General features: G+C 35.3%; 1 protein-coding gene across 1 annotated transcript in view; it reads right to left on the bottom strand.

Moving 5' to 3' along the window:
- The window catches only part of LOC122815075, a 3,014,144-nt gene that overhangs the window by 1,502,058 nt on the left and 1,488,245 nt on the right, over positions 1 to 23,841 (bottom strand). The window contains exons 79-80 of the mRNA XM_044087319.1: positions 3,705 to 3,749; positions 744 to 788 (exon numbers count right to left, since the gene is read on the bottom strand). Coding sequence (XP_043943254.1) covers positions 744 to 788; positions 3,705 to 3,749 — 90 coding nt within the window. The remainder of the gene's footprint in view (positions 1 to 743; positions 789 to 3,704; positions 3,750 to 23,841) is intronic.

Here is a 23,841-nt window from a genome sequence, read left to right as displayed (position 1 = left end):
GACAGACTGATATTCTTGGTACTAGGGGTTGTACTTGGCTAGGCTTTTAAGGGCTCTAAGGCCATTAGCCTAGTAACCTCTTATGATCCTATGAACAGCCAGCTCTGCCCATGAATACGTTAGAAGCACAGTGCAAATCATATGCCTTGCACTGTGTAATGGTTATATTCCAATGCAGGAAGTGTGCAAGCTGAAAATCTAATTAGTTTGTACCATGTATTGCATACACACACACACACACACACACACACACACACACGCGCACACACACACACACACACACACACACACACACACACACACACACACACACGCACACACATAATGCAGTCCCACTTCCCAACACACTGCTACAGGTAGACAGGGCTAATACAATGACTGTGCCCGTACTATGCTTTGCAATAACTAGAAGATAATAAATAAATCATAAACAAGTCTAATTTCCAAATATATGACAACTGGTGTCAGAATGCTTATTCTATTTTTATTGTACAATAGCCTATCTTCTTTTACTCCATGGATTCTCTTCGTAATTTTTAAATACCACCATAGCTATAGAATTAATTAGTATTATTTACTAACAGATTAATGAAGGCATGAGTACACAACAGTTGCATCTTTCCACTCAAAAACAAATATAGTATCAGTTTGTTACTAGATGCTGGTGTACAGCAGAGACCAATAGTAATATTAGCAAGCAGTATGACTCTCATTTTATAAAAAGTTAGGTTGTCTAATCTTACCTTTTCTCCTTTTAGATATACAGCTTCTAGATAGCTATCCAGGTCCTGAAAGAAACATAATTAGGATAATTTATTTTAGAAGATGAAAAAACTGCAACGAACCACCATGAAGTTAAAAATGCAAAGATTTAATATGAAACGAGCGCTTTCACGCACACTCAGGTGCGCTTCATCAGGTTACAATTAAACAAATAACCACTCACTTTTATACAATGACAAGGTTTTCAATTAATCAATCAAAGCAGTAATTAAACAACTTTAAAGATATACTGTGTGTAAAACCTTTTTAAAAACACGCTTCTTTCTGGTAGCTAACAATACTAGAATTCAGACCTTCAAAAATATCCTACCTAAGGGCTACATAATTCATTACTTATTACGATAAATTAGAAAAGTATAAATCATTAAAAACTTTTACATATATTATTCATGAATTTAGAACAGCAAAACAATCAATATCTTACATTATAAAACATGAACAATATTGATTAGGGGCTTGGTTTGCATCCCAATATATCAGTCCAGGAACGAAAACCATATATAACTAATGGCGCCCGAAACTTATAGACAAACACTGTGTATTCACTCATTCTATTATAAACATAACATAAAATACATTAAAATAGACACATAATTACATCTTATAAATCTAGGCATCATGGAAAAATTAAGAAAAATAAAATCTCGCTGAGCAAAAAGATATGCCCAGTTAATTCTAAGACCCACATGAATATTGCAACTAACGGCTAGCACCAAATATTAGCCCGTTCAAGCTCACAGTCAAATATGCTAGCGATAGTGCCTACAACCTATGATTAAGGCCAATATACATTAGGTAAATATTCATAGATCATATAACAAACTGATTATACCCATATGGTAGTACTGAACATATCATAAGAGCAATTTGCTCTCTTTAATACATCATATTATCTTTTACTGTACATGCCAATCGAGGCAGTATAAGGCATGATCGAGCAAAAACCCAAAAATCATTCAACAACAATTAATAATATATTAATGATGTGGAAACTTATTCAGGGAAAAGACCAAAGGCCAAGCAACGAGACTAACCAGGAATATAGATGTTGCATAATCAAAATATAGGGCAGACAGGAACAAGGAATCACAATAAAGTGAACAAACAAATAAACAGATAACGTTTACTATATCAAGAAGATCCTGTTAGAGCAGGCCGGATATTGACCATGGTATTAAGTCCAGGTTTTATATGTGCCTTGAGCCTAAGTATCCATCTTAGTTCAAACATCTCAATGGTACCTATAAGGTCCCCATCCCGTTTATTGGGATTAATAACCTGCACAACTAAAAAACTGAAACTGTGCTGAGGACAATCTTGACAATGCACAGCTAAAACATTAGTGACATTACCCTTTTTTATATCGTATATATGATTGTACATCCGATCCTTCAGTCTGCGTGATGTCATCCCCACATAGTATGCATCGCATTGGTTACAAGTTGCCAAATATATGACATTCTGTGTGTTGCACGTGGCATAGAAAGTGGGCTTGAAAACCATATTAATACCAGGTATATCAAATTCTTGGATTCTGTTAATATATTTACATAAGGAGCATCTACTACATGGGTAGGTGCCTGTCTTAAAGTTAGCTCTTATATCAACAGGGGAAACGTCTAGTTTTTCTTTACAAAGTAACCTCTTAATATTCAAACAGTTACTAAATCTAAATGAAGGTTGCTTTCCGACTATTTGTAACAGCAAAGGATCCGAAAGCAATATTTTCCAGTTACCTCTAATAATCTTAGTTAACTGATCTACATCATTGGTATACTTAATATCATAAGCTAAACCCTTTCTACTCTCCTTTAAATATGGAATATAATCTTCCCTTCTTCCATCTAAAGATATTTCAACCAAATCATTTGTTACCTTCCCAATAAGGTCAGGAGGGTAGCCTCTAGCTATAAAAAATTCAGTTTGTTGTTTTATTAGCTCCAATGCATCCTGCTTATCGCTACACAATCTCAATATTCTGGTCATTTGTCCTTTTATAATGTTACGAAAAACATAACGTGGGTGTAGACTATTATAATGCAGGATACTGTTTTTCCAGCATGATTTTTTATAAAGAGTAGTGGTCAGGCTGTTATTTATTTCTTTTATGATGGTGACATCCAAAAAGTTTGCCTTTGTGCTGGAACACTCATAGGTAAAGCAAAAGAACGAGGTAGTGGAATTCATATATAAAATGAATTCCTGTAACATTTCTAGTCCACCATTCCAGAAAATCAAAACGTCATCTACGAAATGCCTATATAAGATGACATGCCTGAATCTGGGGTCCTTGAAAATGAAATCCTTTTCCCATTGATAAACTACTATGTTGGCGTATGCATTAGCACAGGGAGTGCATACACACACACACACACACACACACACACACACACACACACACACACACACACACACACACGCACACACGCACACACGCACACACACACACACACACACACACACACACACACACACACACGCACACACACACGCACACACATAATGCAGTCCCACTTCCCAACACACTGCTACAGGTAGACAGGGCTAATACAATGACTGTGCCCGTACTATGCTTTGCAATAACTAGAAGATAATAAATACATCATAAACAAGTCTAATTTCCAAATATATGACAACTGGTGTCAGAATGCTTATTCTATTTTTATTGTACAATAGCCTATCTTCTTTTACTCCATGGATTCTCTTCGTAATTTTTAAATACCACCATAGCTATAGAATTAATTAGTATTATTTACTAACAGTTTAATGAAGGCATGAGTACACAACAGTTGCATCTTTCCACTCAAAAACAAATATAGTATCAGTTTGTTACTAGATGCTGGTGTACAGCAGAGACCAATAGTAATATTAGCAAGCAGTATGACGCTCATTTTATAAAAAGTTAGGTTGTCTAATCTTACCTTTTCTCCTTTTAGATATACAGCTTCTAGATAGCTATCCAGGTCCTGAAAGAAACATAATTAGGATAATTTATTTACAATGTAAAATTTAAGTTACAGTTGCAAATTATTTTGGCAATGCAAAATCTGTGTTTTCTTTTTAAAGTTTAAATAAAACATTAGGCACAGTTTAGATTTTTGGCCATAAAAGTAGAACTTCAAACTATCCAAAGTCAAGTACAGTTTATAATAGTAATTCAAGTCCTTACTTAATAAATGCATATACATGTATTTATGTTTTCATTTAATTCTGTAATCTGCTTTGTAAAAAATGTATTCTCTTATCAGGAAGACAGGTAACATAAATTACCCTAAAGCAACTGAAATTAAATAAAATCATAAGAACAGTTGGTGAATGCACTAAAAAATGTCACCATTGCAAATTACTCACTATTTGTGTGTGCATGCAGTAATCCAAAAATTACTATGAAACAGCCTTATTCTGTTTGTATGTCAAAATCCTTATTCAAATGGCTAATGTGGGCTATGGGCTACCAATTATTTATGAAGCTAAGCACATCCTGTTAAAGAAGAATGAATCTGCTACAGTTTTCAAAACCAGCAATGAAGCCATCATTTCAATGGGTTTAGTATTAGGTCTTGCATATACCCGATTTTCAGAAAAATCAGACATATTGACTAGAATCTTTACTTTCAGCATCTTAAAAAGTACACCAATGATATCATTAGAACAGTTTAAAAATCAAATTTATTACAATATGTAACAGATATGAATATCTAATTATATTTGAGGCCAGTGTCTCACATTAGATCGTTTCTAGTAAGCACTAGTCCGATATCATGTAACAAACCACCACGTTGGTGATATCAATCCATCTCCTAGGTAACACTCCTAATGACCCTAGCTGCCATGTTGTGCAGTCATACATACACCCCCTCCAAGGACAACTCCATCAAGTATACATAACCTCAAGAGTCACAAAAATGGTCCAGGAGGGTGTACAACACCAGCGTACTATATTGTTATTAGAAACTCCGTAGTCAGACACATTGAGTCCACCTTCACTTTCCTAGGTATGAACAAGGTGATTAAGGTAGTATGTGTAATATGTAGTATGTAAATTGCTTTTTATTCTTTTCTATCTTAAACACTAATATGTAACTATCTGTCTCTGTGACTATGTTGGAGCTTTTCTCCCCGGGCCTCCGCTGAAAATGGACATGTATCCAGTCTGACTATCCCGGTCAACAAATGTAAAATAAATAAATAAATAAATAAAAATATAAGCTGTCATTCAGGTACAAGGGTTCTGGTATAACAAGAGGCTTAGAATCTTTCCCCTGATAAGTACAAGTATGCCCTAGTACTGGGTCATGTAGATGTGAGTGATTTTAGATGCTGTATGCAAGAGAAGAGGAAGATTGGTAGGATGGAATCAGTTGTGTACATCTCATAGTAGGGCACTGATTTTTAGTGGTAAATTGCCATCACAAAAAATGATGACAAAAATCTAAGATAAGATAATTTGCTGTAATAATTGGTTGAGTAGGTGCTGCATTCCATGACCATCCAGTATGTGTCGGACATGTCTTCCTACTTTTCCAAAGATAAACTGCACCTCTCACACCATGGCATTTACATTCTGACCAAAGCTTTCCTGCTCCTACATACTGACCATAGCTTACCTGCTTCTATAGTGCCTTTTTATGCAGTGCCTCCTGCTAGACATTGCAACACAGTAAATTATAATGTGGACCATATTAAGACGCTCTGCTCAATGCCTTGAGATGTATCAAAATGTTATCAGTGTGTGAAGCTCCACTTCAACTCAAGTGCATCATTTTATGTGTAATTATAGGAAATGAGTTTTAGTGTATACAGAGCACTCTCTCTAAACCTGAATTCAGGACCTATCATACCTTCAGGCTAACTAGCAACTGTGGAAGAGTATTTGTAGTTATCAGAGACTCCATTATTTTATGAAAAATCATCTATGATTCTAACTTAAAAAAATTAACATACCCCCAACATAATCTCTAGAAAATTCCTAACTAACATTCCCCATCCTAAAAAATGCCTATGATACACAGGAACACCCTTAGGTTGGATTGCACAGCTGGGCTTATAAAGGCCCTGGTGGTCATTACCCTAGTACATACCTATGAACCTGTGTTGCCTTCTTGAGCAAAGGAGAGCACTGTAACATTTTTTATCTAATGGCTCATTTGGTAAGGGTCAGGTTGGTCTTTTGTACTGAATGCCTAGTATTTACTTATGAGTCTATGAATCTATGTTCCTAAAGAACCAAAATCATGCTACTACAAATTATTACTAAAGAGTGCTCCAAATTATATCTGCAAATGTGTAAAATAAAGTGATTTTTTTAACTTGTGCTGCTGCTTATTGCTTTAGTGCCCCCCCCCCAGAACAAAACACCACAAAATGGTGTTTGTCAAGCATTCAAGCCCATATTAATATATGTGACTTTCTCAGGTAATCTCTTACTTTTACCTCAGTCATACTTTCACTCCATCACACCCTAATCAACACCACTAACCAACATTCAACAATGGTACATAATTTTGTGTGTGTGTGTGTGTGTGTGTGTTTGTGTCTGTGTGTTCATGTGCATGTATGTGCATGCATGAGTATATGTGTGTATGTGTGTGTAGGAGCGTGTGTGTATGCATGCATATGTGTGTGTGTGTGTGTGTGTGTGTGTGTGTGTGTGTGTGTGTGTGTGTGTGTGTGTGTGTGTGTGTGTGTGTGCAATCCAGATAAGCAGCAAGATTCAATAAACCTTACACGGTCCATTTACACCATGTGAGCAGCACGGCATGACGTGCACACAATAGCACACTGTTTTGGATCCAGTAAGCAGCTTTACACAGTGTGTAGAGCTGCGCAAATAAGGTAAAAACTGTGACATTTTACAGCATAAGCAGCTGAATTGTTTGCTAATCAACCAATCCGAGAAGGAAGAGCTATTCAACAAACTAAAAACCAACCATGTAGACTCAGTGCTGATTTTCCCTGTGAATTCCAAAACCAACTGGAATACAGCCATGGAATGGAGTCTACACAGAAATAATGTTGGGGCTGCTGTTGCTTTAATTCCTATGCATACGCAGCAGGCTGAAGTCTATGCTGCTGCTGCTGTTACTAGACTATGGGCAAGAAGAAGAGTTTTCAGGCCATGTTTAACTTATCACAATCTACATAACATGGAAATTGTAGGGGACTACAGGGAGGATAGAGACACACTACAGGAACTTTGCAACCTATATTGTCCTCAACTCACAGCCAGGGCAAACCAAGGGAAACCCATAACAGTGGAGACAAGGGAATGTATATCACTTAAAATTTTAGTTACAGGAACCTTTCAGAAACCAACAGGGGACATGGGGATGTCACAGGCATCAGCATCCAGGATCCTTCATCAATTCCTGAATGTTATGCTACAACATGCCAGTAACCACATATATTTCCATGGACTCCTGAGGACAGGGCCACAAATACTGTATGCAGGAGTTCTACTCTGTACCACACTACCCTGAAGTACTGGGTGCCATAGATTGCACACATATAGAAATTAAGGCACCACCCAAGGAACAGGGAGGGTTCTATATAAATAGAAAGGGCTTCCACTCGATTAACTGCCAAGTCATGTGTAATGCCAAAAGAATCATATTGAACATGTGTTTGCTGGCAACCCAGGCATTTACCACCATTCACATATCTGGCACATCTCCCAAATGTATCAGATCTTCACTAGGGAGGATATCCTACAGAGTAATTTACTTGAGGATGCAGGTCATGTACTGAAACCATGGCTGATGATACCCATCAGAAATGCACATACCCTGCTGAAGAATGCCATAATGAGGCACATCCTCAAACCAGAAATATCATAGTGTGTGTGTTTGGGCTACTGAAGTTGTGGTTCCAGTGCCTAGATACATCTGTGGGAGTCCCTGCAGTACAATCCACGTACATGTACCGAAATATTCACAGTATGTGCCTTGCTACACAACATCATCTGACAAAACAGCTTCATCAGGATCAAGAATGGCAATAGGCACACACATCCCACCACCAGTGGCAAGATAACCACAGCCACACACAGATGAGGAGTAAAAGGGGGAACCAGAAGCTGCTGTGGGTGTAGGCAGGCATATGCAATCACAATATGCCCTCCCAGTGGCTAAGAGGCAATGTATAACACACTCACTCACCACGTAAGGGGCTAAAACCATCCTCCTATGCACATATATATATAGTAACATTGATGCCAGGCAATGCACACAACATTTACCTACCCATGTAATCGCTGTGTACTGCGAGCATCAGACAGAGTCAGCCCTGAACTAAAACTGTTGCAACTGCTGGATTTGAAAGGTAAGTCTTGAACCTGGAGTGTAATGTGTAATAATATGAATGAATGGCATATCCTTACATGTTGTTACTTGGTAATATAAGCAAGTAAAAGGTGGGTGATTTGTACAGAAATGACTTTAACATGTGACACCAGAGACTTATGTGACTTATATGTGTTCAATATCAAGTAGTAGGCCTCAGGCATCAAAGATTCACACAGTCATACCTCTCAAAGGTACTGATGATCACAGAATATCCTCAGTCTAGCACCATGTTTTTGTAATGGAAAATCATTAAAGAGAGAAGTTAGAAAGTAATAAGACACATTTCAGTTTCAGACTACACAACCCTCACCAGATCATTAGCAATACTGATTGTTTAACATTCTAAGACCAATATAAGTCAAAAGTATAAGTACCAATTCAATATCACAAATGTAGATACACTAAGCACTAAGAGAGCCATGCACCTTGAGCATCAGGCACAAATATTACGTATCACTGAATCCAAAAGATACAAAATAGGGATATGATGCAGTTATCACCACTTGCACAAGGTGTTATGTGTGTGTGTGTGTGTGTGTGTGGGGGGGATTCTAGGCTGACACAAAAGGTCGTGAGTGTGTGTAAGTAAGAAAGAAAAGCAGGCAAACATTTGGATAAAGTAACAAATAGCCAGTTTGACAAAATGAACTTTAAGCTTCACGGCTGAACCATGTAACTGTTGTATGTGTGTCTGTATTTGTCCTCCAGGTGAAAGTGGTGTGTGAGTGCCTGCATGAACACAGCCAAGCTCTGTGGTAGGTCTACATCTTGGTATGTCACACATGTGTGAGCTGTGCATGATAGAGGTGGCAGTTCATCATTGTCGTACCTAACGATGAGAACTGGAGTTGCACTGGCACGTGCAATGCTGGTATCTGAATGTGACTGATATTTGCTGGATGAGCTCCCCTCATGAGGATGCCCAGGACCACGACCCCGTGGCCTGCCACATGTCAGTGTGTGCCACATCTACAACCCTAAGCATTTCTCTGGAAGACCTATGGGAACATGACTGTGCCTCCATGATGGCCCTAAACATACATTCAGTGGCATAGGAAGCCACACCTGGATCAGGTGGAGGATAGAAAGCAGGCTTCCTCTGAACACCCCTAACAACCTTCCTCCACAGTTTTGGCTATGGCCAGAGTCAACAGGCACTGAAGCCACAGTAACCACACTTCCCTGATCACGTGCCTCACCCTCCACCTGTCCAATATCTGAGGGCTCACTTGAATGGGTTGGCGTAGGCCTACTGGCTGTGTCTGATGTCATTACAGGGGATGGCTGAATTGTCAACCTCTGTACCCCCCCCCCGACTGTGCCTCGGTTTGGCCACCATCATCATTAGAGTCTGCCTAGACTCTGACATCAGGTGGTAAGAGTCCAACACTTCTACTGTCAGGATCACCTGTGATAATAAGGAACAAATACAGGAAAAATAATAGCAACACTATCATAGTCAAATGTATGCTAACAAACTAACAGTGGTGCCAGTACTATAGACAGTACAGCAATACACATAACAGTCCTGACACCCACATCACACATATGGATAAAAGTTATAGATTTCCTTTAACTGCTCATCACCACTGGCAAAGAAGCTATATGGCTTACCATGTGCAGCTGATGCTATGCTCCCCACAGACGATGGTCCTGGAAGAACTTAGGCATATTAAGGACACCATCATCACAATTAACAGTAACACAGGGGGTAAAAACTTTTGGCCTTTATATGTCCATTAACTGTCCATTCAACAAGACCTTGGATGACAAGTCCAAACTAAGCCCATGTGTCATCAATTAGAATGTGTTAACTGTAGCAATCTACAATCCCCCAAACCAATTTATTGTTAAACAGAACTAATGCACTGCTGTAGCTGTTTTATTATACAAGAGTATTCAACAACTGAGATACATATACCTACAGGGAAGCTACCCCTGATACATACTTGCTTTTCCTGAAACAGTAGCACCAATGTCAAGTACATGCTGTTCTGCAGCTTTCTGGGAATGAATCCCTGATAGTGGACAGGAAGTCTTCATTTGCTGGTAGTGGTGGCCCTATAGCAACCCCACCGCACCTGTCCAATCAGGGTCCACTGCAGCTGCTCTCTTCCATCCACATGAGTTTGTGTCAGTGGCCCTATGGCACACCTGATCATATCTCCTGCTGTTGCTGCCTACTGCATTCACAACAGCAAATATCTGCTGCCAAATTTACATTCTGCCTGACATATCTCTACATCCCCTTTCAAGCAGAAATCACCATGTCATGTAAAAGCTTCCACAATGACCTGATTCTCAGGGTCACTGAAGGGGGGGGGGGGTTTGAGGATTAAGATGCCTGGGTGCCATAGTCCTAGGTGACCTAAGACAACAGCAGGATAATACATATAAGTATAACATAACTAATAAATTCCAGTTTACAGATAAAACAGAAAAGTTAACATTTCACTATTACCCACTGGAGAAACGTAAAACAGTCAAGATATTTGAAATATGAACAATAGGAATTGTGTGGTTGTAACATATTGTTTTCACAAACAAAGCAAGGCTGGATGCAAAACAATGAGAGTAACAATAGCAACATATCCTTGTTTATGGCAAAACAGAAACGAAGCTTTGCTCCCCTGCCCCCAAAAGAATAGGCAAAGGATAGATTTTGCTAACAACCATCAGTGAAATGCTAAAAGTGCTAACAGGCAAACTATCCCTGAGTATCAGTACACTTTTAAGTAATAGAAATAAAAGTAATATTTGCTAATATACATATATATATATATATATATATATATATATGTGTGTGTGTGTGTGTGTGTGTGTGTGTGTGTGTGTGTGTATAATAAACAGAGTTTTCTTAATGACATTTCAGCATATGCAGTGTGAGGTTGAAAAGTGCAAGCATGCCTTCTCAAGGTCAGTAGTCTTCTGTGCAGATATATCCTAAAGTAATAGCCTCTTCTGTGTCTCTTCACCTTCAGGTTTCCTAGCTAGATCCTTGCCTTTTTATGGTGTAGATTCATAGCTGTGAGCATCATGATGATGCAGATGAGGTGTGAACTAATTAGAGTTGCTGAATCCCAAATACTTGACTCGGTATTGCAGATGTAAACATAGTGAAGGCAGTCCCACGGGGTTTGTTGCTAATGGATTGCAACTGTGAATGATTACTGGTAGGGAGAAGGAAAACAGCAATGCAGACTGTCCTACCTCCAGTGGGTGTGTCAGGTTAGACTTACAAAGTGTAGAAGTAATTTTAACAAGGTTGGAAATATAAGCAAGCAGCACACAATTCACAGGTTCTGTTCATTAACATCCAACCTCCCCCTTCATTTGTTAACGACTGTATATTTTTTGCCATTCAATATCCTCACACGGGTCTATATTAGATCACTGAATGCTTAAAAAAGCGAACGGTGATTAATCGACCCTATGTAAGCGAAAGCTTACAATCTCGAACTGTCAGAACAGTGATTTTTTTCCTAGGGAAAAAAATCGCTGTTCCAAAACACATACACACAACACAAGCACACCAAACAAACAGCAATCCACACACATACACCTAAAATCTAACACCAAAAGTACACTAAACTATACACACAGCACTAACTATCCACTTACCTTAACCCAAACACTAACCCTAAGGTCCGTCACTATCGCACACTCACCTCACCCACTCCCTAACTCTAAGTCACCTAACCCACCCTAACCCTCACGTCCACACAATCGCACACATATCTAACCCGCACCCTAACCCTAACTCACCTAACCCACCCTAACACTCACATCAACACAATCGCACACTTACCTGAACCCAACCCTTAACTTTTCACCACAGCACTGAAAATACTGAAGCAACAGAAACTGACAACCAAATTCTTTCCCTAGGCAAAAATTTGGGTTTCTGATGCTTCATTATTTTAAGCTTTCACTTACATAGGTTCGATCAATCACCGTTCGCTTTTTTAAGCATTTGGTGATCTAATACAGACCCCCTCACACATATTAAGGACAAGGATATAGACTGCCTTACAGACTGTCATGATTACTGGCCAGATAAGACAAGAATGAGCAACAAACAGAGATGTAAGACAGCAAGCAAGAGTCATAAATGGTTGTATGATCACTCAGTGCACTACATCTAAAATTAATACATGCACAAATAACTGTCATATGGCTTGTCAGTACTGTGGATGATGTTCAGTTGGTTTTATGCAGAATGATTTCACTTCCCTGCTGTAAAGCTGTGTGGCAAAGAGGAATAAGACACACCTACTGTGTTGTGAAGGGTCACTGGAGTGAGAGTTCAGATCCAGACTTATGTAAAAATGTTTCATGTGTACTAACAAACATTTTGTAGGGTTTATTTCATAGATTGGTTTTCTTCATTTCAACTACTTTTCCCTTGATTTTCTAATAGGCTCTTCAATTAGGACCACTTCTATAAGTAAAACGTGGTTGAGCTTCTAATATTTTATTAAGGTCATTATCTTCCAAGATGATGGCCCAATTCTTATACAAAATATTCTTGATATTATCTATATCTATAGAATATATAATCAAGAAACTAGTTTCTAAATTTTTATTATTTAACTGTGTACTCATCTGGTTTGTTACAACTGTACCCTGTTCCAAAGGTTCCCTATGGGCGTTACTATAGCCCTTTTGTACAATAGGTTTAAAGTGCCCAGATGTCCTTTTAAAATTAACTTCATTAAAAATATATGCTAAGAACCTTTTGGGATACCTTCTCTTAAGAAACATGTTCTTCAAAATTTCACATTCTGAAAGATAATCGCTGTCGGCCAACACCATTCTAGCTGCCCTTACTACTTGTCCTTTAACCACCACCTTCTTTTGGTGATAAGGGTGGCAACTTGTGAAATGTAAAAACGCATTTGAATAGGTTGGTTTTTTATATATATATATATATATATATATATATATATATATATATATATATATATAAAGGAATGAGAAATGGGTTTTGTTATACTCTGTTAAAAGGCTTATGCCAAGGCGCTGGAGAACATCAATTGTTGGTACTATAAAATAAATTCTTTGGATATACTGACTGAGTCATTTCCTGGACTATTTTTCCTTCTTGGTGGTTTAATATACTTTTATCAATGGCCAGTGATCCTTCTTTCCAAACTCCCCGAATTTTTCGTGAGGAACTGGGAGATACTACTCAAAGAACGTTTGAACAAAATATTCTACAGGTGGGAGAACGTTTGCCTGATAGAGGTATGAATATTACATCCCAACTGGGAGAGTCACAGAAGATTTGGGATAAAGTGCTGTTGGATGGATGTCAAAAATGGACTGTTAATCCATTCTCTACTATAGGACAACATCATACTGCAGCTATGTCAGCTGAATTACAAGGTACTGTTAAAAAACTTGAAAGTTTACTTTTTAAAGAAAATGACACATTATAACTTATTAGCTTACAAAGGTATCTGGAGCTGAATATTACTCCAAAGGGCTTAAGACCTTTCAAAAATCCTTCTACGCCCTTTGATAAAAAAAATGTAGAAGATGTACAGTTTGCTAAAAGATGGGCGATGGCAGCACATCACTGTACAACAGAATGGGTGGCCATCCTAGTCGAAAGAGATTTGTTAAAACAAAAACTGATTAAAAATGACATTGCAAAGCTGTGCTCTAGTTTATGCACTTCTCTGACGGTCCCTAGATTTGAGGGCGTGTTAAAAGATCTTAATGAGAAAGTATTGAGTAAAACTGAGACTTTGATTGACAGAAAAATACACAAATTGCAGAGAGATCTGAGGGATTATGCAAATGAGACTGCTTTTACCAATAAAAACCATCTGAAAACCATGGGCGGGTTCTTTGGTAAAAGAATGGTAAAGAAAAAAACATGGTGTCTTGTTTGCTTCATCTGAAGCAACAGAAGCTTCAGGAGAATGGTCGGATGAAAATGCAGACTTTCCTTCACTTCCTCCAGCTCAAAAAAGTAAATATATGTATGAACATTTTTATAACAGACCCAATACAAGTGAGAGAGGTCAGAAAAGGGGACAAGCAGATACGAAGTGGGGCAGGCAACAACAGAATCAACAGGGAAAAAGGAAAAGATGGTATTAACTTTCTTAAAATTAATGGTGTTAATGACAGGTTAGATGAACAGTATGTTTTTAATTTAACTGGCAGTTCTTTTTCAGATACTGAAATAGCAGTATTAAATTGTGGCATTAAGTTTATTCCTACTGTTGTTTCTAATATGCATACATTTAAAATAGATGTTTTTAAGCTAGTAAGAAAGTTACATCTTTTGTGCTTTTTTTTCAAAGTCAAAAGAAAAAAATGTACAAGTAACTAACTCTTTTGATATGGATGATTCTTTGAATGAGACAACTTCTATGGAATTTTTTTCTTGTGATTCTTTTTTTGAGAATGATGAAACTGTGAATGCTTACTGTCTATTACCGACAGATGGGATTAGCATAAAAAGTAACTATATACCTCCTTTTACTAATGAGGCAGTGAAATGTTTTTCCAGCATAGTGAATTATTCTATGCAGGATATTTTAAAAAAAAAGGAAAAAGTGTCTTATAATCTAACTAAAAATGAATGGGAGGCTTTAACGAAGATGAGATGTAGAAAAGACATTATATTTAAGCCCTCAGATAAAGGCAATAAGTTAGTTATAATGACAGTAGAACAGTATTATAAGATGTGTATGGATAATTTAAATAATGAGGAAGTATATAGAATTGCTGTATGGAAGGAATATGAAACAGCCTTGTCAGCATATAATGAACTAATAAATAGGGGGTATAGACTTGGCTATTTTACCAAAAAAGACATAGAGAGGAAATTTTCCATAGGAAATTGGACTATGGCCAAATTTTACTGTCTTCCTAAACTACATAAAGATAGATATAATCCCCCAGGTCGTCCTATAGTGTCTGCTTGCAACTATTTTCTTCATAATATAGGAATTGTGTTGCATGAATTACTTTTACCAAAGGTTGTGCAGTTGTCTTCCTACATTAGAGACACCTTTGACTTTCTGGAGAAAATTAATAAAATTCAGTGGAATGAAAATAGGTACTGGATAGTAGTAGATGTTAAAAATTTGTATACTAATATTACACATGAATTAGGGGTGGAAGCTTTTAAATTTCATTTGGGTGAAACTCCACTTACTTATTATACAGTTGATTTAATACTGTTTTGTCTTAAAAATAATTTTTTTGAATTTAATGAAATTCTTTATCAACAAATTAAAGGCACAGCGATGGGAGCAGTTTTCGCTTCAGTATATGCAAATCTATTTATGGGTTATTTTGAAACCAAATTTCTGTATAGAATGTACTTTTTCAGAAGTCATGTAATAGAATATTATCGTTACATAGATGATTTAATCTTTCTATGTGAAGGGGGTAGTTTAGATGTACATAATTTTATTCATGACCTAGACTGTAATAATTCTGGTATAAAGTTTGATGGAACTCAGTGGGGAGATAAAGTTACATTTTTGGATGTTAATTTGCATGTTATAGGTAATAAGGTAGTAACATCAGTACATCATAAATTTGAAGATGTGAATAATTTCATTAATGGGACTAGTTGCCATCCTCCACACTTAATATCAGCACTTCCCTATAATGAATTATTGCGAATTTCAAGATTAACTAGTGATGAACAACAAAAAGAATTAGAAATTGAGTTGACTTGTCAGAAATTTATCAAAAGAGGTTATAGTGTAGAAAGTGTAGAACAAGCTAAAAATAATTTGAATTTTAATAATCAGATTCATAAACAAGTAAAATATAGGGCTAAATCAGATAAAAATGTGTATAATCAACAAGTGGATAAAATGTTTTTTGTTACAACATATGGAACATATACAGAGAAATTAGTAGAAATTGTTATGTTTTATTGGACACATTTGTTACAAGATCCATGCCTGGGTGAATTGTTACCTCACAAACCTATGGTGTCTTATAGACGTGGAAAAAGTATTAACGATATGCTAGTTCATGCTTATTTTATTTTTTCTGCTGCCAGTCTAACTAAATGTATTTCTGATTATGGTTTTAAAGCATGTGGTCATTGTAGTATATGTAACCAAACAGTAAATTCTTTTGACTGTATAAATGGAAAGAAATTTAATGTGAATGGTAATTTTAGTTGTAACAGAGGGTATTGTATATGTACTCAAATGTGAATGCAATTTATTTTACATAGGTGAATCTAAAAGAAGTTTTCGAGTCAGGTTCTTAGAACATCTGAGAAATATTAAAAATGAAAAGGTAGAAAGCCCTTTAGGCTTTCATTTTAAAAAATATCATAACAGTGATGGTAAGAATTTAACAGGCACAATTTTGGAAAATGTACATTGTGTGAAAGGTATGTGCTTGAAGAATAAACTACAATGGAAAGAAGCACTGTTTATTTTAAAATTTGACACTTTACACCCTAAGGGGTTAAATAGAGAGCTTGATTGGAAATGGCTGCTGTAATTAAGTGTTTTTTTAATTGTTCTATTAGAATAGTTTTTTACTATATAAAGGAATGAGAAATGGGTTTTGTTATACTTTGTTAAAAGGCTCATGCCGAGGCGCTGGATAACATCAATTGTTGGTACTATAAAATAAATTCTTTGGATATACTGGCTGAGTCGTTTCTTGGACTATTTTTCCTTCTTGGTGGTTTAATATGGTTTTCTATATATGGTTGTCCTAAACCTATTATGAACTCTATCCTTTGTCAACTGGATATCTATTTATTTTATTTATTTGCAATTGGTTAACCAGGATAGTCCATTGGGACAATGAGAACCCATTATCAATGGAGTCCTTGGGAGAAAATTAATAGACTCCAGTTCGACTTGGTGAGTAAATTCTAAAATTCTGTGAGTTCTTTAATACTTCTAATAAAAGGCTCAACCATTTCCACCTGACCCTTCCACACAAAAAACATATCATCTTGATATCTGGTGTACCATACTACATTATCTTGAAACATTCTATTATTAAATAATAATACCCTTTCCCAGTAGGCCATTACGCAATTAGCGAAACTGCCCCCAAAGGTTGACCCTATAGCCACCCCTGTTTTTTGTAGATAAAAGTCTCCATTAAAGTACATAAAGTTATTAGACAGTACAAGCTCAAGTAGGATTTCAATAACATATATATCATAGTTATCAGCACCTTTGAGGTTCAAAAAATCTCTTACCCACTTATGCCCAACCCTTGTGGTATGACCGTGTAGAGATCTTTTACATCTACATTATTACATCTTACATTGTGACACAACTCAATGAATATGACACTAAACTTTTCAAATGTCAGAAGTTACAGTTGGATGTTTCTTACTTCCGTGAATGTATTACTAAAAGAATCATTTTGAAAGGGTTTCATCAGTGGCGCTACCCTGTTGGCCTAGTGCATAAGTTTCTCTCCTATTATGAATTCATTCAATTATTCGATCGTCAGGGAATGGAGTTTTTAGAACTATTCATCAAACAATATGTTGCCCAAATTGATGCTTTAAGGGCTAAGTTTGAGATTCTCGAGCATAACATTACTACAAATCCAGGCTTTGGGAGGTTCAAATATGATCATGCATGTATTTACACACGTATTGATTCTGACATTAATAAAGCAATTGAAACAAAAAAGAAAAAGATTAATCGTGTCATTAATGAATATTCAAAAGACATGGCTTATCCTCCACCTCCAGAAACAAATAAACCTATGAGTAGTGTGCCCGATGATACAAGGTCGCATTCATTAGATAATGGGGTAAATGGGGAAGAACTGAATAACCTACAGAATGACATGAGTAATCAACCACAGATGCCAGCCTTATGACGCAGTGAAAGGACAAACAACAGGCTAACAGTCTACAATGAAATGAACAGCAAAATAACAATAATGGAAATGGTGGTAATAATAATTAGGTTTTCAGCGATGCCAAGAGAACCAACGTGGTCAGTGGAGGAGCAACAGGAATCAGGGCTCACAATGGAGATGCCAGAATCACCGCAAAACATGACCAGGATTCAACAAAAACAAAACCTTAAAATTCACATGAGTTCCCTAAAAGACTTTAAAATTTTTAACATTACCACCTTGGACATTAATGAAAGTACTGTTGTTATCTTTGCTAAGGGACTAACTTTTGTCCTAGACAGAAAGGCAGATTTAGTAAGAACTATTATAGATCTCAAACTGTTTGTAAAAAAGCTAAATTTAACATGTCTAATGGGTTCTAATCCTTCCTTAATTAATAGCTTCAGAATTTCGAGCCTGTTTAATCCACTTCTCCATGAGTCCCTCACTATGTTTGAAAGAATATGCGAGATGGACTTGAGAGCAATGTTTTGTAATAATAATAATAATAAAAATAATATTGAGCATCATAATAAGGAGCATCAAAATAACATAACTCAGGATGAGTTGGACTTTCTGCAGTTGTTGAAAGTGTGTCACATTAGAGTCATGAAACCAGATAAAGGAGGGGGTTTGGTGTTATGGACCAAATAGTGTATGTTAATAAAATGTGTGAATATTTGGAGAGTGACATGAACATACCAGTATAAATGAGGTTAATGGTGCCTATAAAAGAATAAACAACACCCTTAATGATTTATTTTTGGAAGGTAGTATCACTATCGATATTTAACATTATTTGGCCATGCCAGCTCCTATTATAACCACCCTTTTCGGGTCCCCTAAAATTCATAAGAACTTGTACGATCCACCCTTTAGGCCCATTGTGGATGGGAGGGGCTTGATCACATATGCATGTGCAAAATATATTGACAACAAACTTAAGCTTATTATTAAAACAGAAACACATATTTGCTCAGATTCCTGGGGATTTTTGGAAGGTGTTAACCTTCTTGATAAAAAATAAAATAAAATAAAACATTAAGCGCAATTTTATATTTAAAATGTATTTTGGCCCAAACACATTAAAGACCTACATAAGAGTGAAAGTCTGAGTTATTGTAAAAGACTAAGACCACTTGGTCTTGTGCAGTACCCTTTGCAGTGGTCTGAGAGGAAAGCTTCCTCGGACATGTTAGGCATATGGGGATAGCTGATTCTAGGGGTGTTTGGGGTTGCCGGTAAGTGCTAGAGGGTCATCAGATTTCCTTCATGGAAATATCTGTGGGAATGGAAGGTGTGTTGAGTGGTTCACTGGCAAAGTGGCTCCTGCATGGAACAGGATGGTAAAATGGAACAGGACAAATATTGGTTTGGATATTTTAAGAACAGCCTGGAAACACACCACATGAACTAGTGAATGGTATTCTGGCAAAACTGGATGGGCATTGTTGCCCATGCTTGAAGTACTGATATGTGTGTATGTAAGGATGGAAATATACTTATGTTCACATATGTTCATATATTAGTACTAGGCTAACTGCCCTTGCGAGCCATTTTAAACCTAGCCAATTATCCCTTGTGAGACTCAAACCCTGCACCTTGTGTTTGTAAGGCAAACACCTTAAACATTAAGCCACCCTAAGAAACTAGAAGGGTCTCATAGTTTAAAGTCTGCAGACTATATAAACATGCTTGGAAGGAGCTACTAATAAGAATAAGCATTACAGCTTGTGGTCTCTCAAATAACTAAGCAACATCCAAACACACACACACACACACACACACACAAAATAGTTATGTAATGAATGATTTTAGTAAATCTAGACATAAAATATATAATCATCATATAAGATGAAGCAGTCTGTTGAATTTATATATTAAAGACAAGATTTAATAACATGGACTTGTGTATAATAACACTACTGTCTTAACTTGTCATAAATGAGATACACTACATTGAACATCAAGGGGAAGCATGATGATTTTGTTATAAGTAAATGTGCATAACAAGTCATGTAATAGCTATAACTATTATCTTTAAATACCAATGGCTTAAATAATCCTAGCGAGAGATCAAATCTACTGAAATATTTAAAACTGAACAAAGCACAGATAGTCTTTCTTCAAGAAACTCATTTCAAAACAAATGACAATTACAAATGGAATCCTAAGGAATATATGATATTGGTGCAATCCACTTATAAGACAAAGACAAAAGGGGTAACAATTCTATGGAAACAAATGTGATTAACCCAGAAATCATTTATAAGTATGAAGATAAAGAAGGCCTTATGGCATTAGTAATAGTTAAATATAATAACAGGATATGGACCCTAGCCATTCTATACTGGTTTCCAGGCACTGGAACAGGAACTGTTAAAAAACACTTGGATTTCATTTCCAATAATTATAAAGGCAACTTAATATTAGACAGAGATTTTAACTGTATATTTGATATTTCTGAATCTACAAATAAAAGACCATTACGTACATCTGTTGTATCAAAAGCTTTAAACAGGTGGGTAGAATCATTTCATCTTATACATACTTTCAAATTTAAAGAAGATAAATCTTTGTTGTTTTCCCATCAAGATCACAGATTTGGTACCCAAACTAGAATAGATAAAATATTTGCTACCCATGACTTACACTCTAAAATAATTTCTCAATCACTCCCTGCCCCTTTTCAGACCACAATTCATTGATACTAAAACTTCAAAATGGGTACAAACCATTAATTTTTAACTCTAGAATTCTGGCATATATAACTATAATTAAAGAGCTCAAACCCTGGTTCTTATCTTGAATTACAGTTCTTTTTAGATATTAATTACATCACAGAGATAAATAAAATAATGATATGGGACTCATTAAAAGCTTACATATATGGTAAAACCCTAACTTGGTAAAAAAAAAAATCATAGAATGGGATTTTGAATTATTAGATCTACAATACAAACTTTTATCAGTAAAAGCTGAAAAAAATCAAAAGCATTTGGAGATGAAAAAGAAAGTAGAAGTACTAAACAATAAATACAATGAAATTCTAACACATAAAACTAGTTTAGCTTTAGAAAAACTAAAGATGAATACCCTGGCCACTTCTCCCAAGTATCTACATAACTTATCCGCAAGAATCAAAATACAATCAAAAGCTAATAACATTAAAAGTATCTTCCATGAAAAGATAGGGAATAATGTCTCAGATATCGGTGACATTCTTGATGCCTATAGAAATCACTATATGAAATATTTCCAAAAAGAAAATATATGTATTGATCAAGTAAATCTAGATGAAAAATGTTCTAATATAAAAAAAAATACCAGAAAAATTAAAACTAGATCTGCAAGCACCCATATCCTACAACAAAATTACAGATACAATAAAGGAGGGTAAAAATAATAAAACTCCGGGTATAGATGGCATAATTATGGAAATATATAAACGTTGTCCTTCAAAGATACTATCCCTCTTCCATAAAACTCTATTAGAAATTCAGTCACAAGCTTGAATACTACCCTATTGGAGATATTTCATAATCACACCAATCCTAAAGGAAAACAAATCCCCAAACCTCTGTACCTCATATAGACCTATATCATTATTAAATAATGACTATAAGATATTTATGACAATATTAACTAACAGAATAAAAATACCATTATCCAAAACAATAAATAATGATCAAACTGGATTTATATATCATAGACACATGCATGACAATATTAAAAGGATAATTTCCCTTATAGATTATGTTAATAAAGAAAATAAAGAAACACTCATAATTGGCTTAGGTATAGAGAAAGCCTTTGATTCCCTAAAGTGGGACTATTTATTCAAAATCCTAATGCTATTTGAATTTCCTGCATCCTTTGTTCATCTCCTAAAGAATATATATATATATATATATATATATATATATATATATATATATATACATATATATATATATATATATATATATATATATATATACAAATAATTTAGCGTATGTCAAGTTAGGTCCTTTTACCTCTGAATCTATACATATAACAAAATGCAGTAAACATGGATGTCCCATGTCACTGATTCTGTTTACTATGGCTATTAAAATATTGGCAAATTCAATTCATAACAATATAAAAATCAAAGGAATAGATGTTTATGAACAATACAATTCTAAAGTAATGCTATTTGCTGATGACATATTACTAACATTATCTAATACAAAAGTGACATTAGAAGAATTAGATATATTAATTGACAAATTTCACATGACTTCAGGACTCCATTTCAATAAATCCAAATCAAAATTGTTATTATTAAATAAAAAAAGAACTACAGACTAAGGGGGATCACATCATAGGGAAACACAAATCTATTTTAAAATATCTAGGAATTGAGTTATGCAAGGATAATAATGAGTTAGTCTAAAAAAACTACAATAATATCATCAATACAATTAAAATCTCTAGAAAAATGGAACAAAATAATATTAACATTTGAAGATAGATTACAGTTAATAAAAACGGTTTTACTGCCTAAGATCCTATATATAGCCTTGGCAATACAACTGTTACTTGAAAGGAATATACTTAAAGAAATAAAGTCATGCCTAATAAAATTTTTATGGTTTCCCAAAAGAAACAGAATAGCTTTACTACATCATATCAGACCATGGAAACAGGGAGGATTAAACTTTCCTGATATAGAAACATATATAAAAACAACAATATCTAAAACAATCTCAGATTGGATAAGTCCAAATTACTCTGCAAATTGGAAAGAATTACTAATTGTAATATCAATAAATGAATTTGATTTACAAAAGAAATTTCAAATAACAGATAAAAACAATTTGCCATGGCACATATTATTTATTAGTGTGCAATATAACATAACTAAACCCACTAATACTCATATGATTAATTATTACATTGACTCATTTAGGAAAATTATTAATGCAAATGTAGATTTAAAAATCTGGTTTGCTCTTTTAACACCATTTATAGTCACAAAGAACTTTCCACATAAAATATATAGAGAAATTATTAATTCCTGGGAACAGAAAGGATTTGTTTGTTGGCTCCAATGTATCAAAGAACTAAAAGTTTTAGATATGCAAGTAATAAAAACAACATACAAAATTCCACAACAGGACTGGCTAACTTTACAGATTATTGTGTCATATTCGGAAGATTTAAGTAGAATCATTAACAATTCTTCATTTAAAGAGATACCCAAGTTTACGAAATACATATATGAAATCATATATAATGACATTGACATGGGAAATAGTATTTCAAAATTTTACAAAATATTGATAAACTATAAAACAACACCCAAGACCTCATATTGGAAATATATAACAAAAGGACACTTAATACAGTTAACTGAAGATATTAAAACAAATATCTTATTAGCGATAAAATTTACATCCTTTATACAATACTGGAAAGTTTTTAATTGGAAATGCTTGCATAGAGCATTCTTAACCCCAGACAGAATCAGTAAAATTAGTTCTTCCATAAAAGGAATATGTTGGAAATGTGAGCAAGTACACAATGCAGACTGGAACCACATTTTCTTTGATTGTGTTAAAATCAAACAATTTTGGAATGGTATTAATAACTTTCTACAAGCCTCATTTAATGAATCATTTTATTTAACTAAAGCTCTTGTATTATTAAATGTGAACGAAGGTCCTCACTTGAATAAGTCAAACATGCATCGGGTATGGACTATACTTGCAATTTCAAGGAAATGTATAACAAGAAGATGGAATACAAACACAATACCAACTTTAGAAGACTTCTTCAGCCTACTGAAGACCGCAGCATTATTGGAAATTAAAATTAA

Source organism: Protopterus annectens, chromosome 11.part0 (assembly GCF_019279795.1).
Source record: "Protopterus annectens isolate FY-2018-M chromosome 11.part0, PAN1.0, whole genome shotgun sequence".
Taxonomy (NCBI): domain Eukaryota; kingdom Metazoa; phylum Chordata; order Ceratodontiformes; family Protopteridae; genus Protopterus; species Protopterus annectens.
This window is presented reverse-complemented; position numbering and strand designations above follow the sequence as displayed.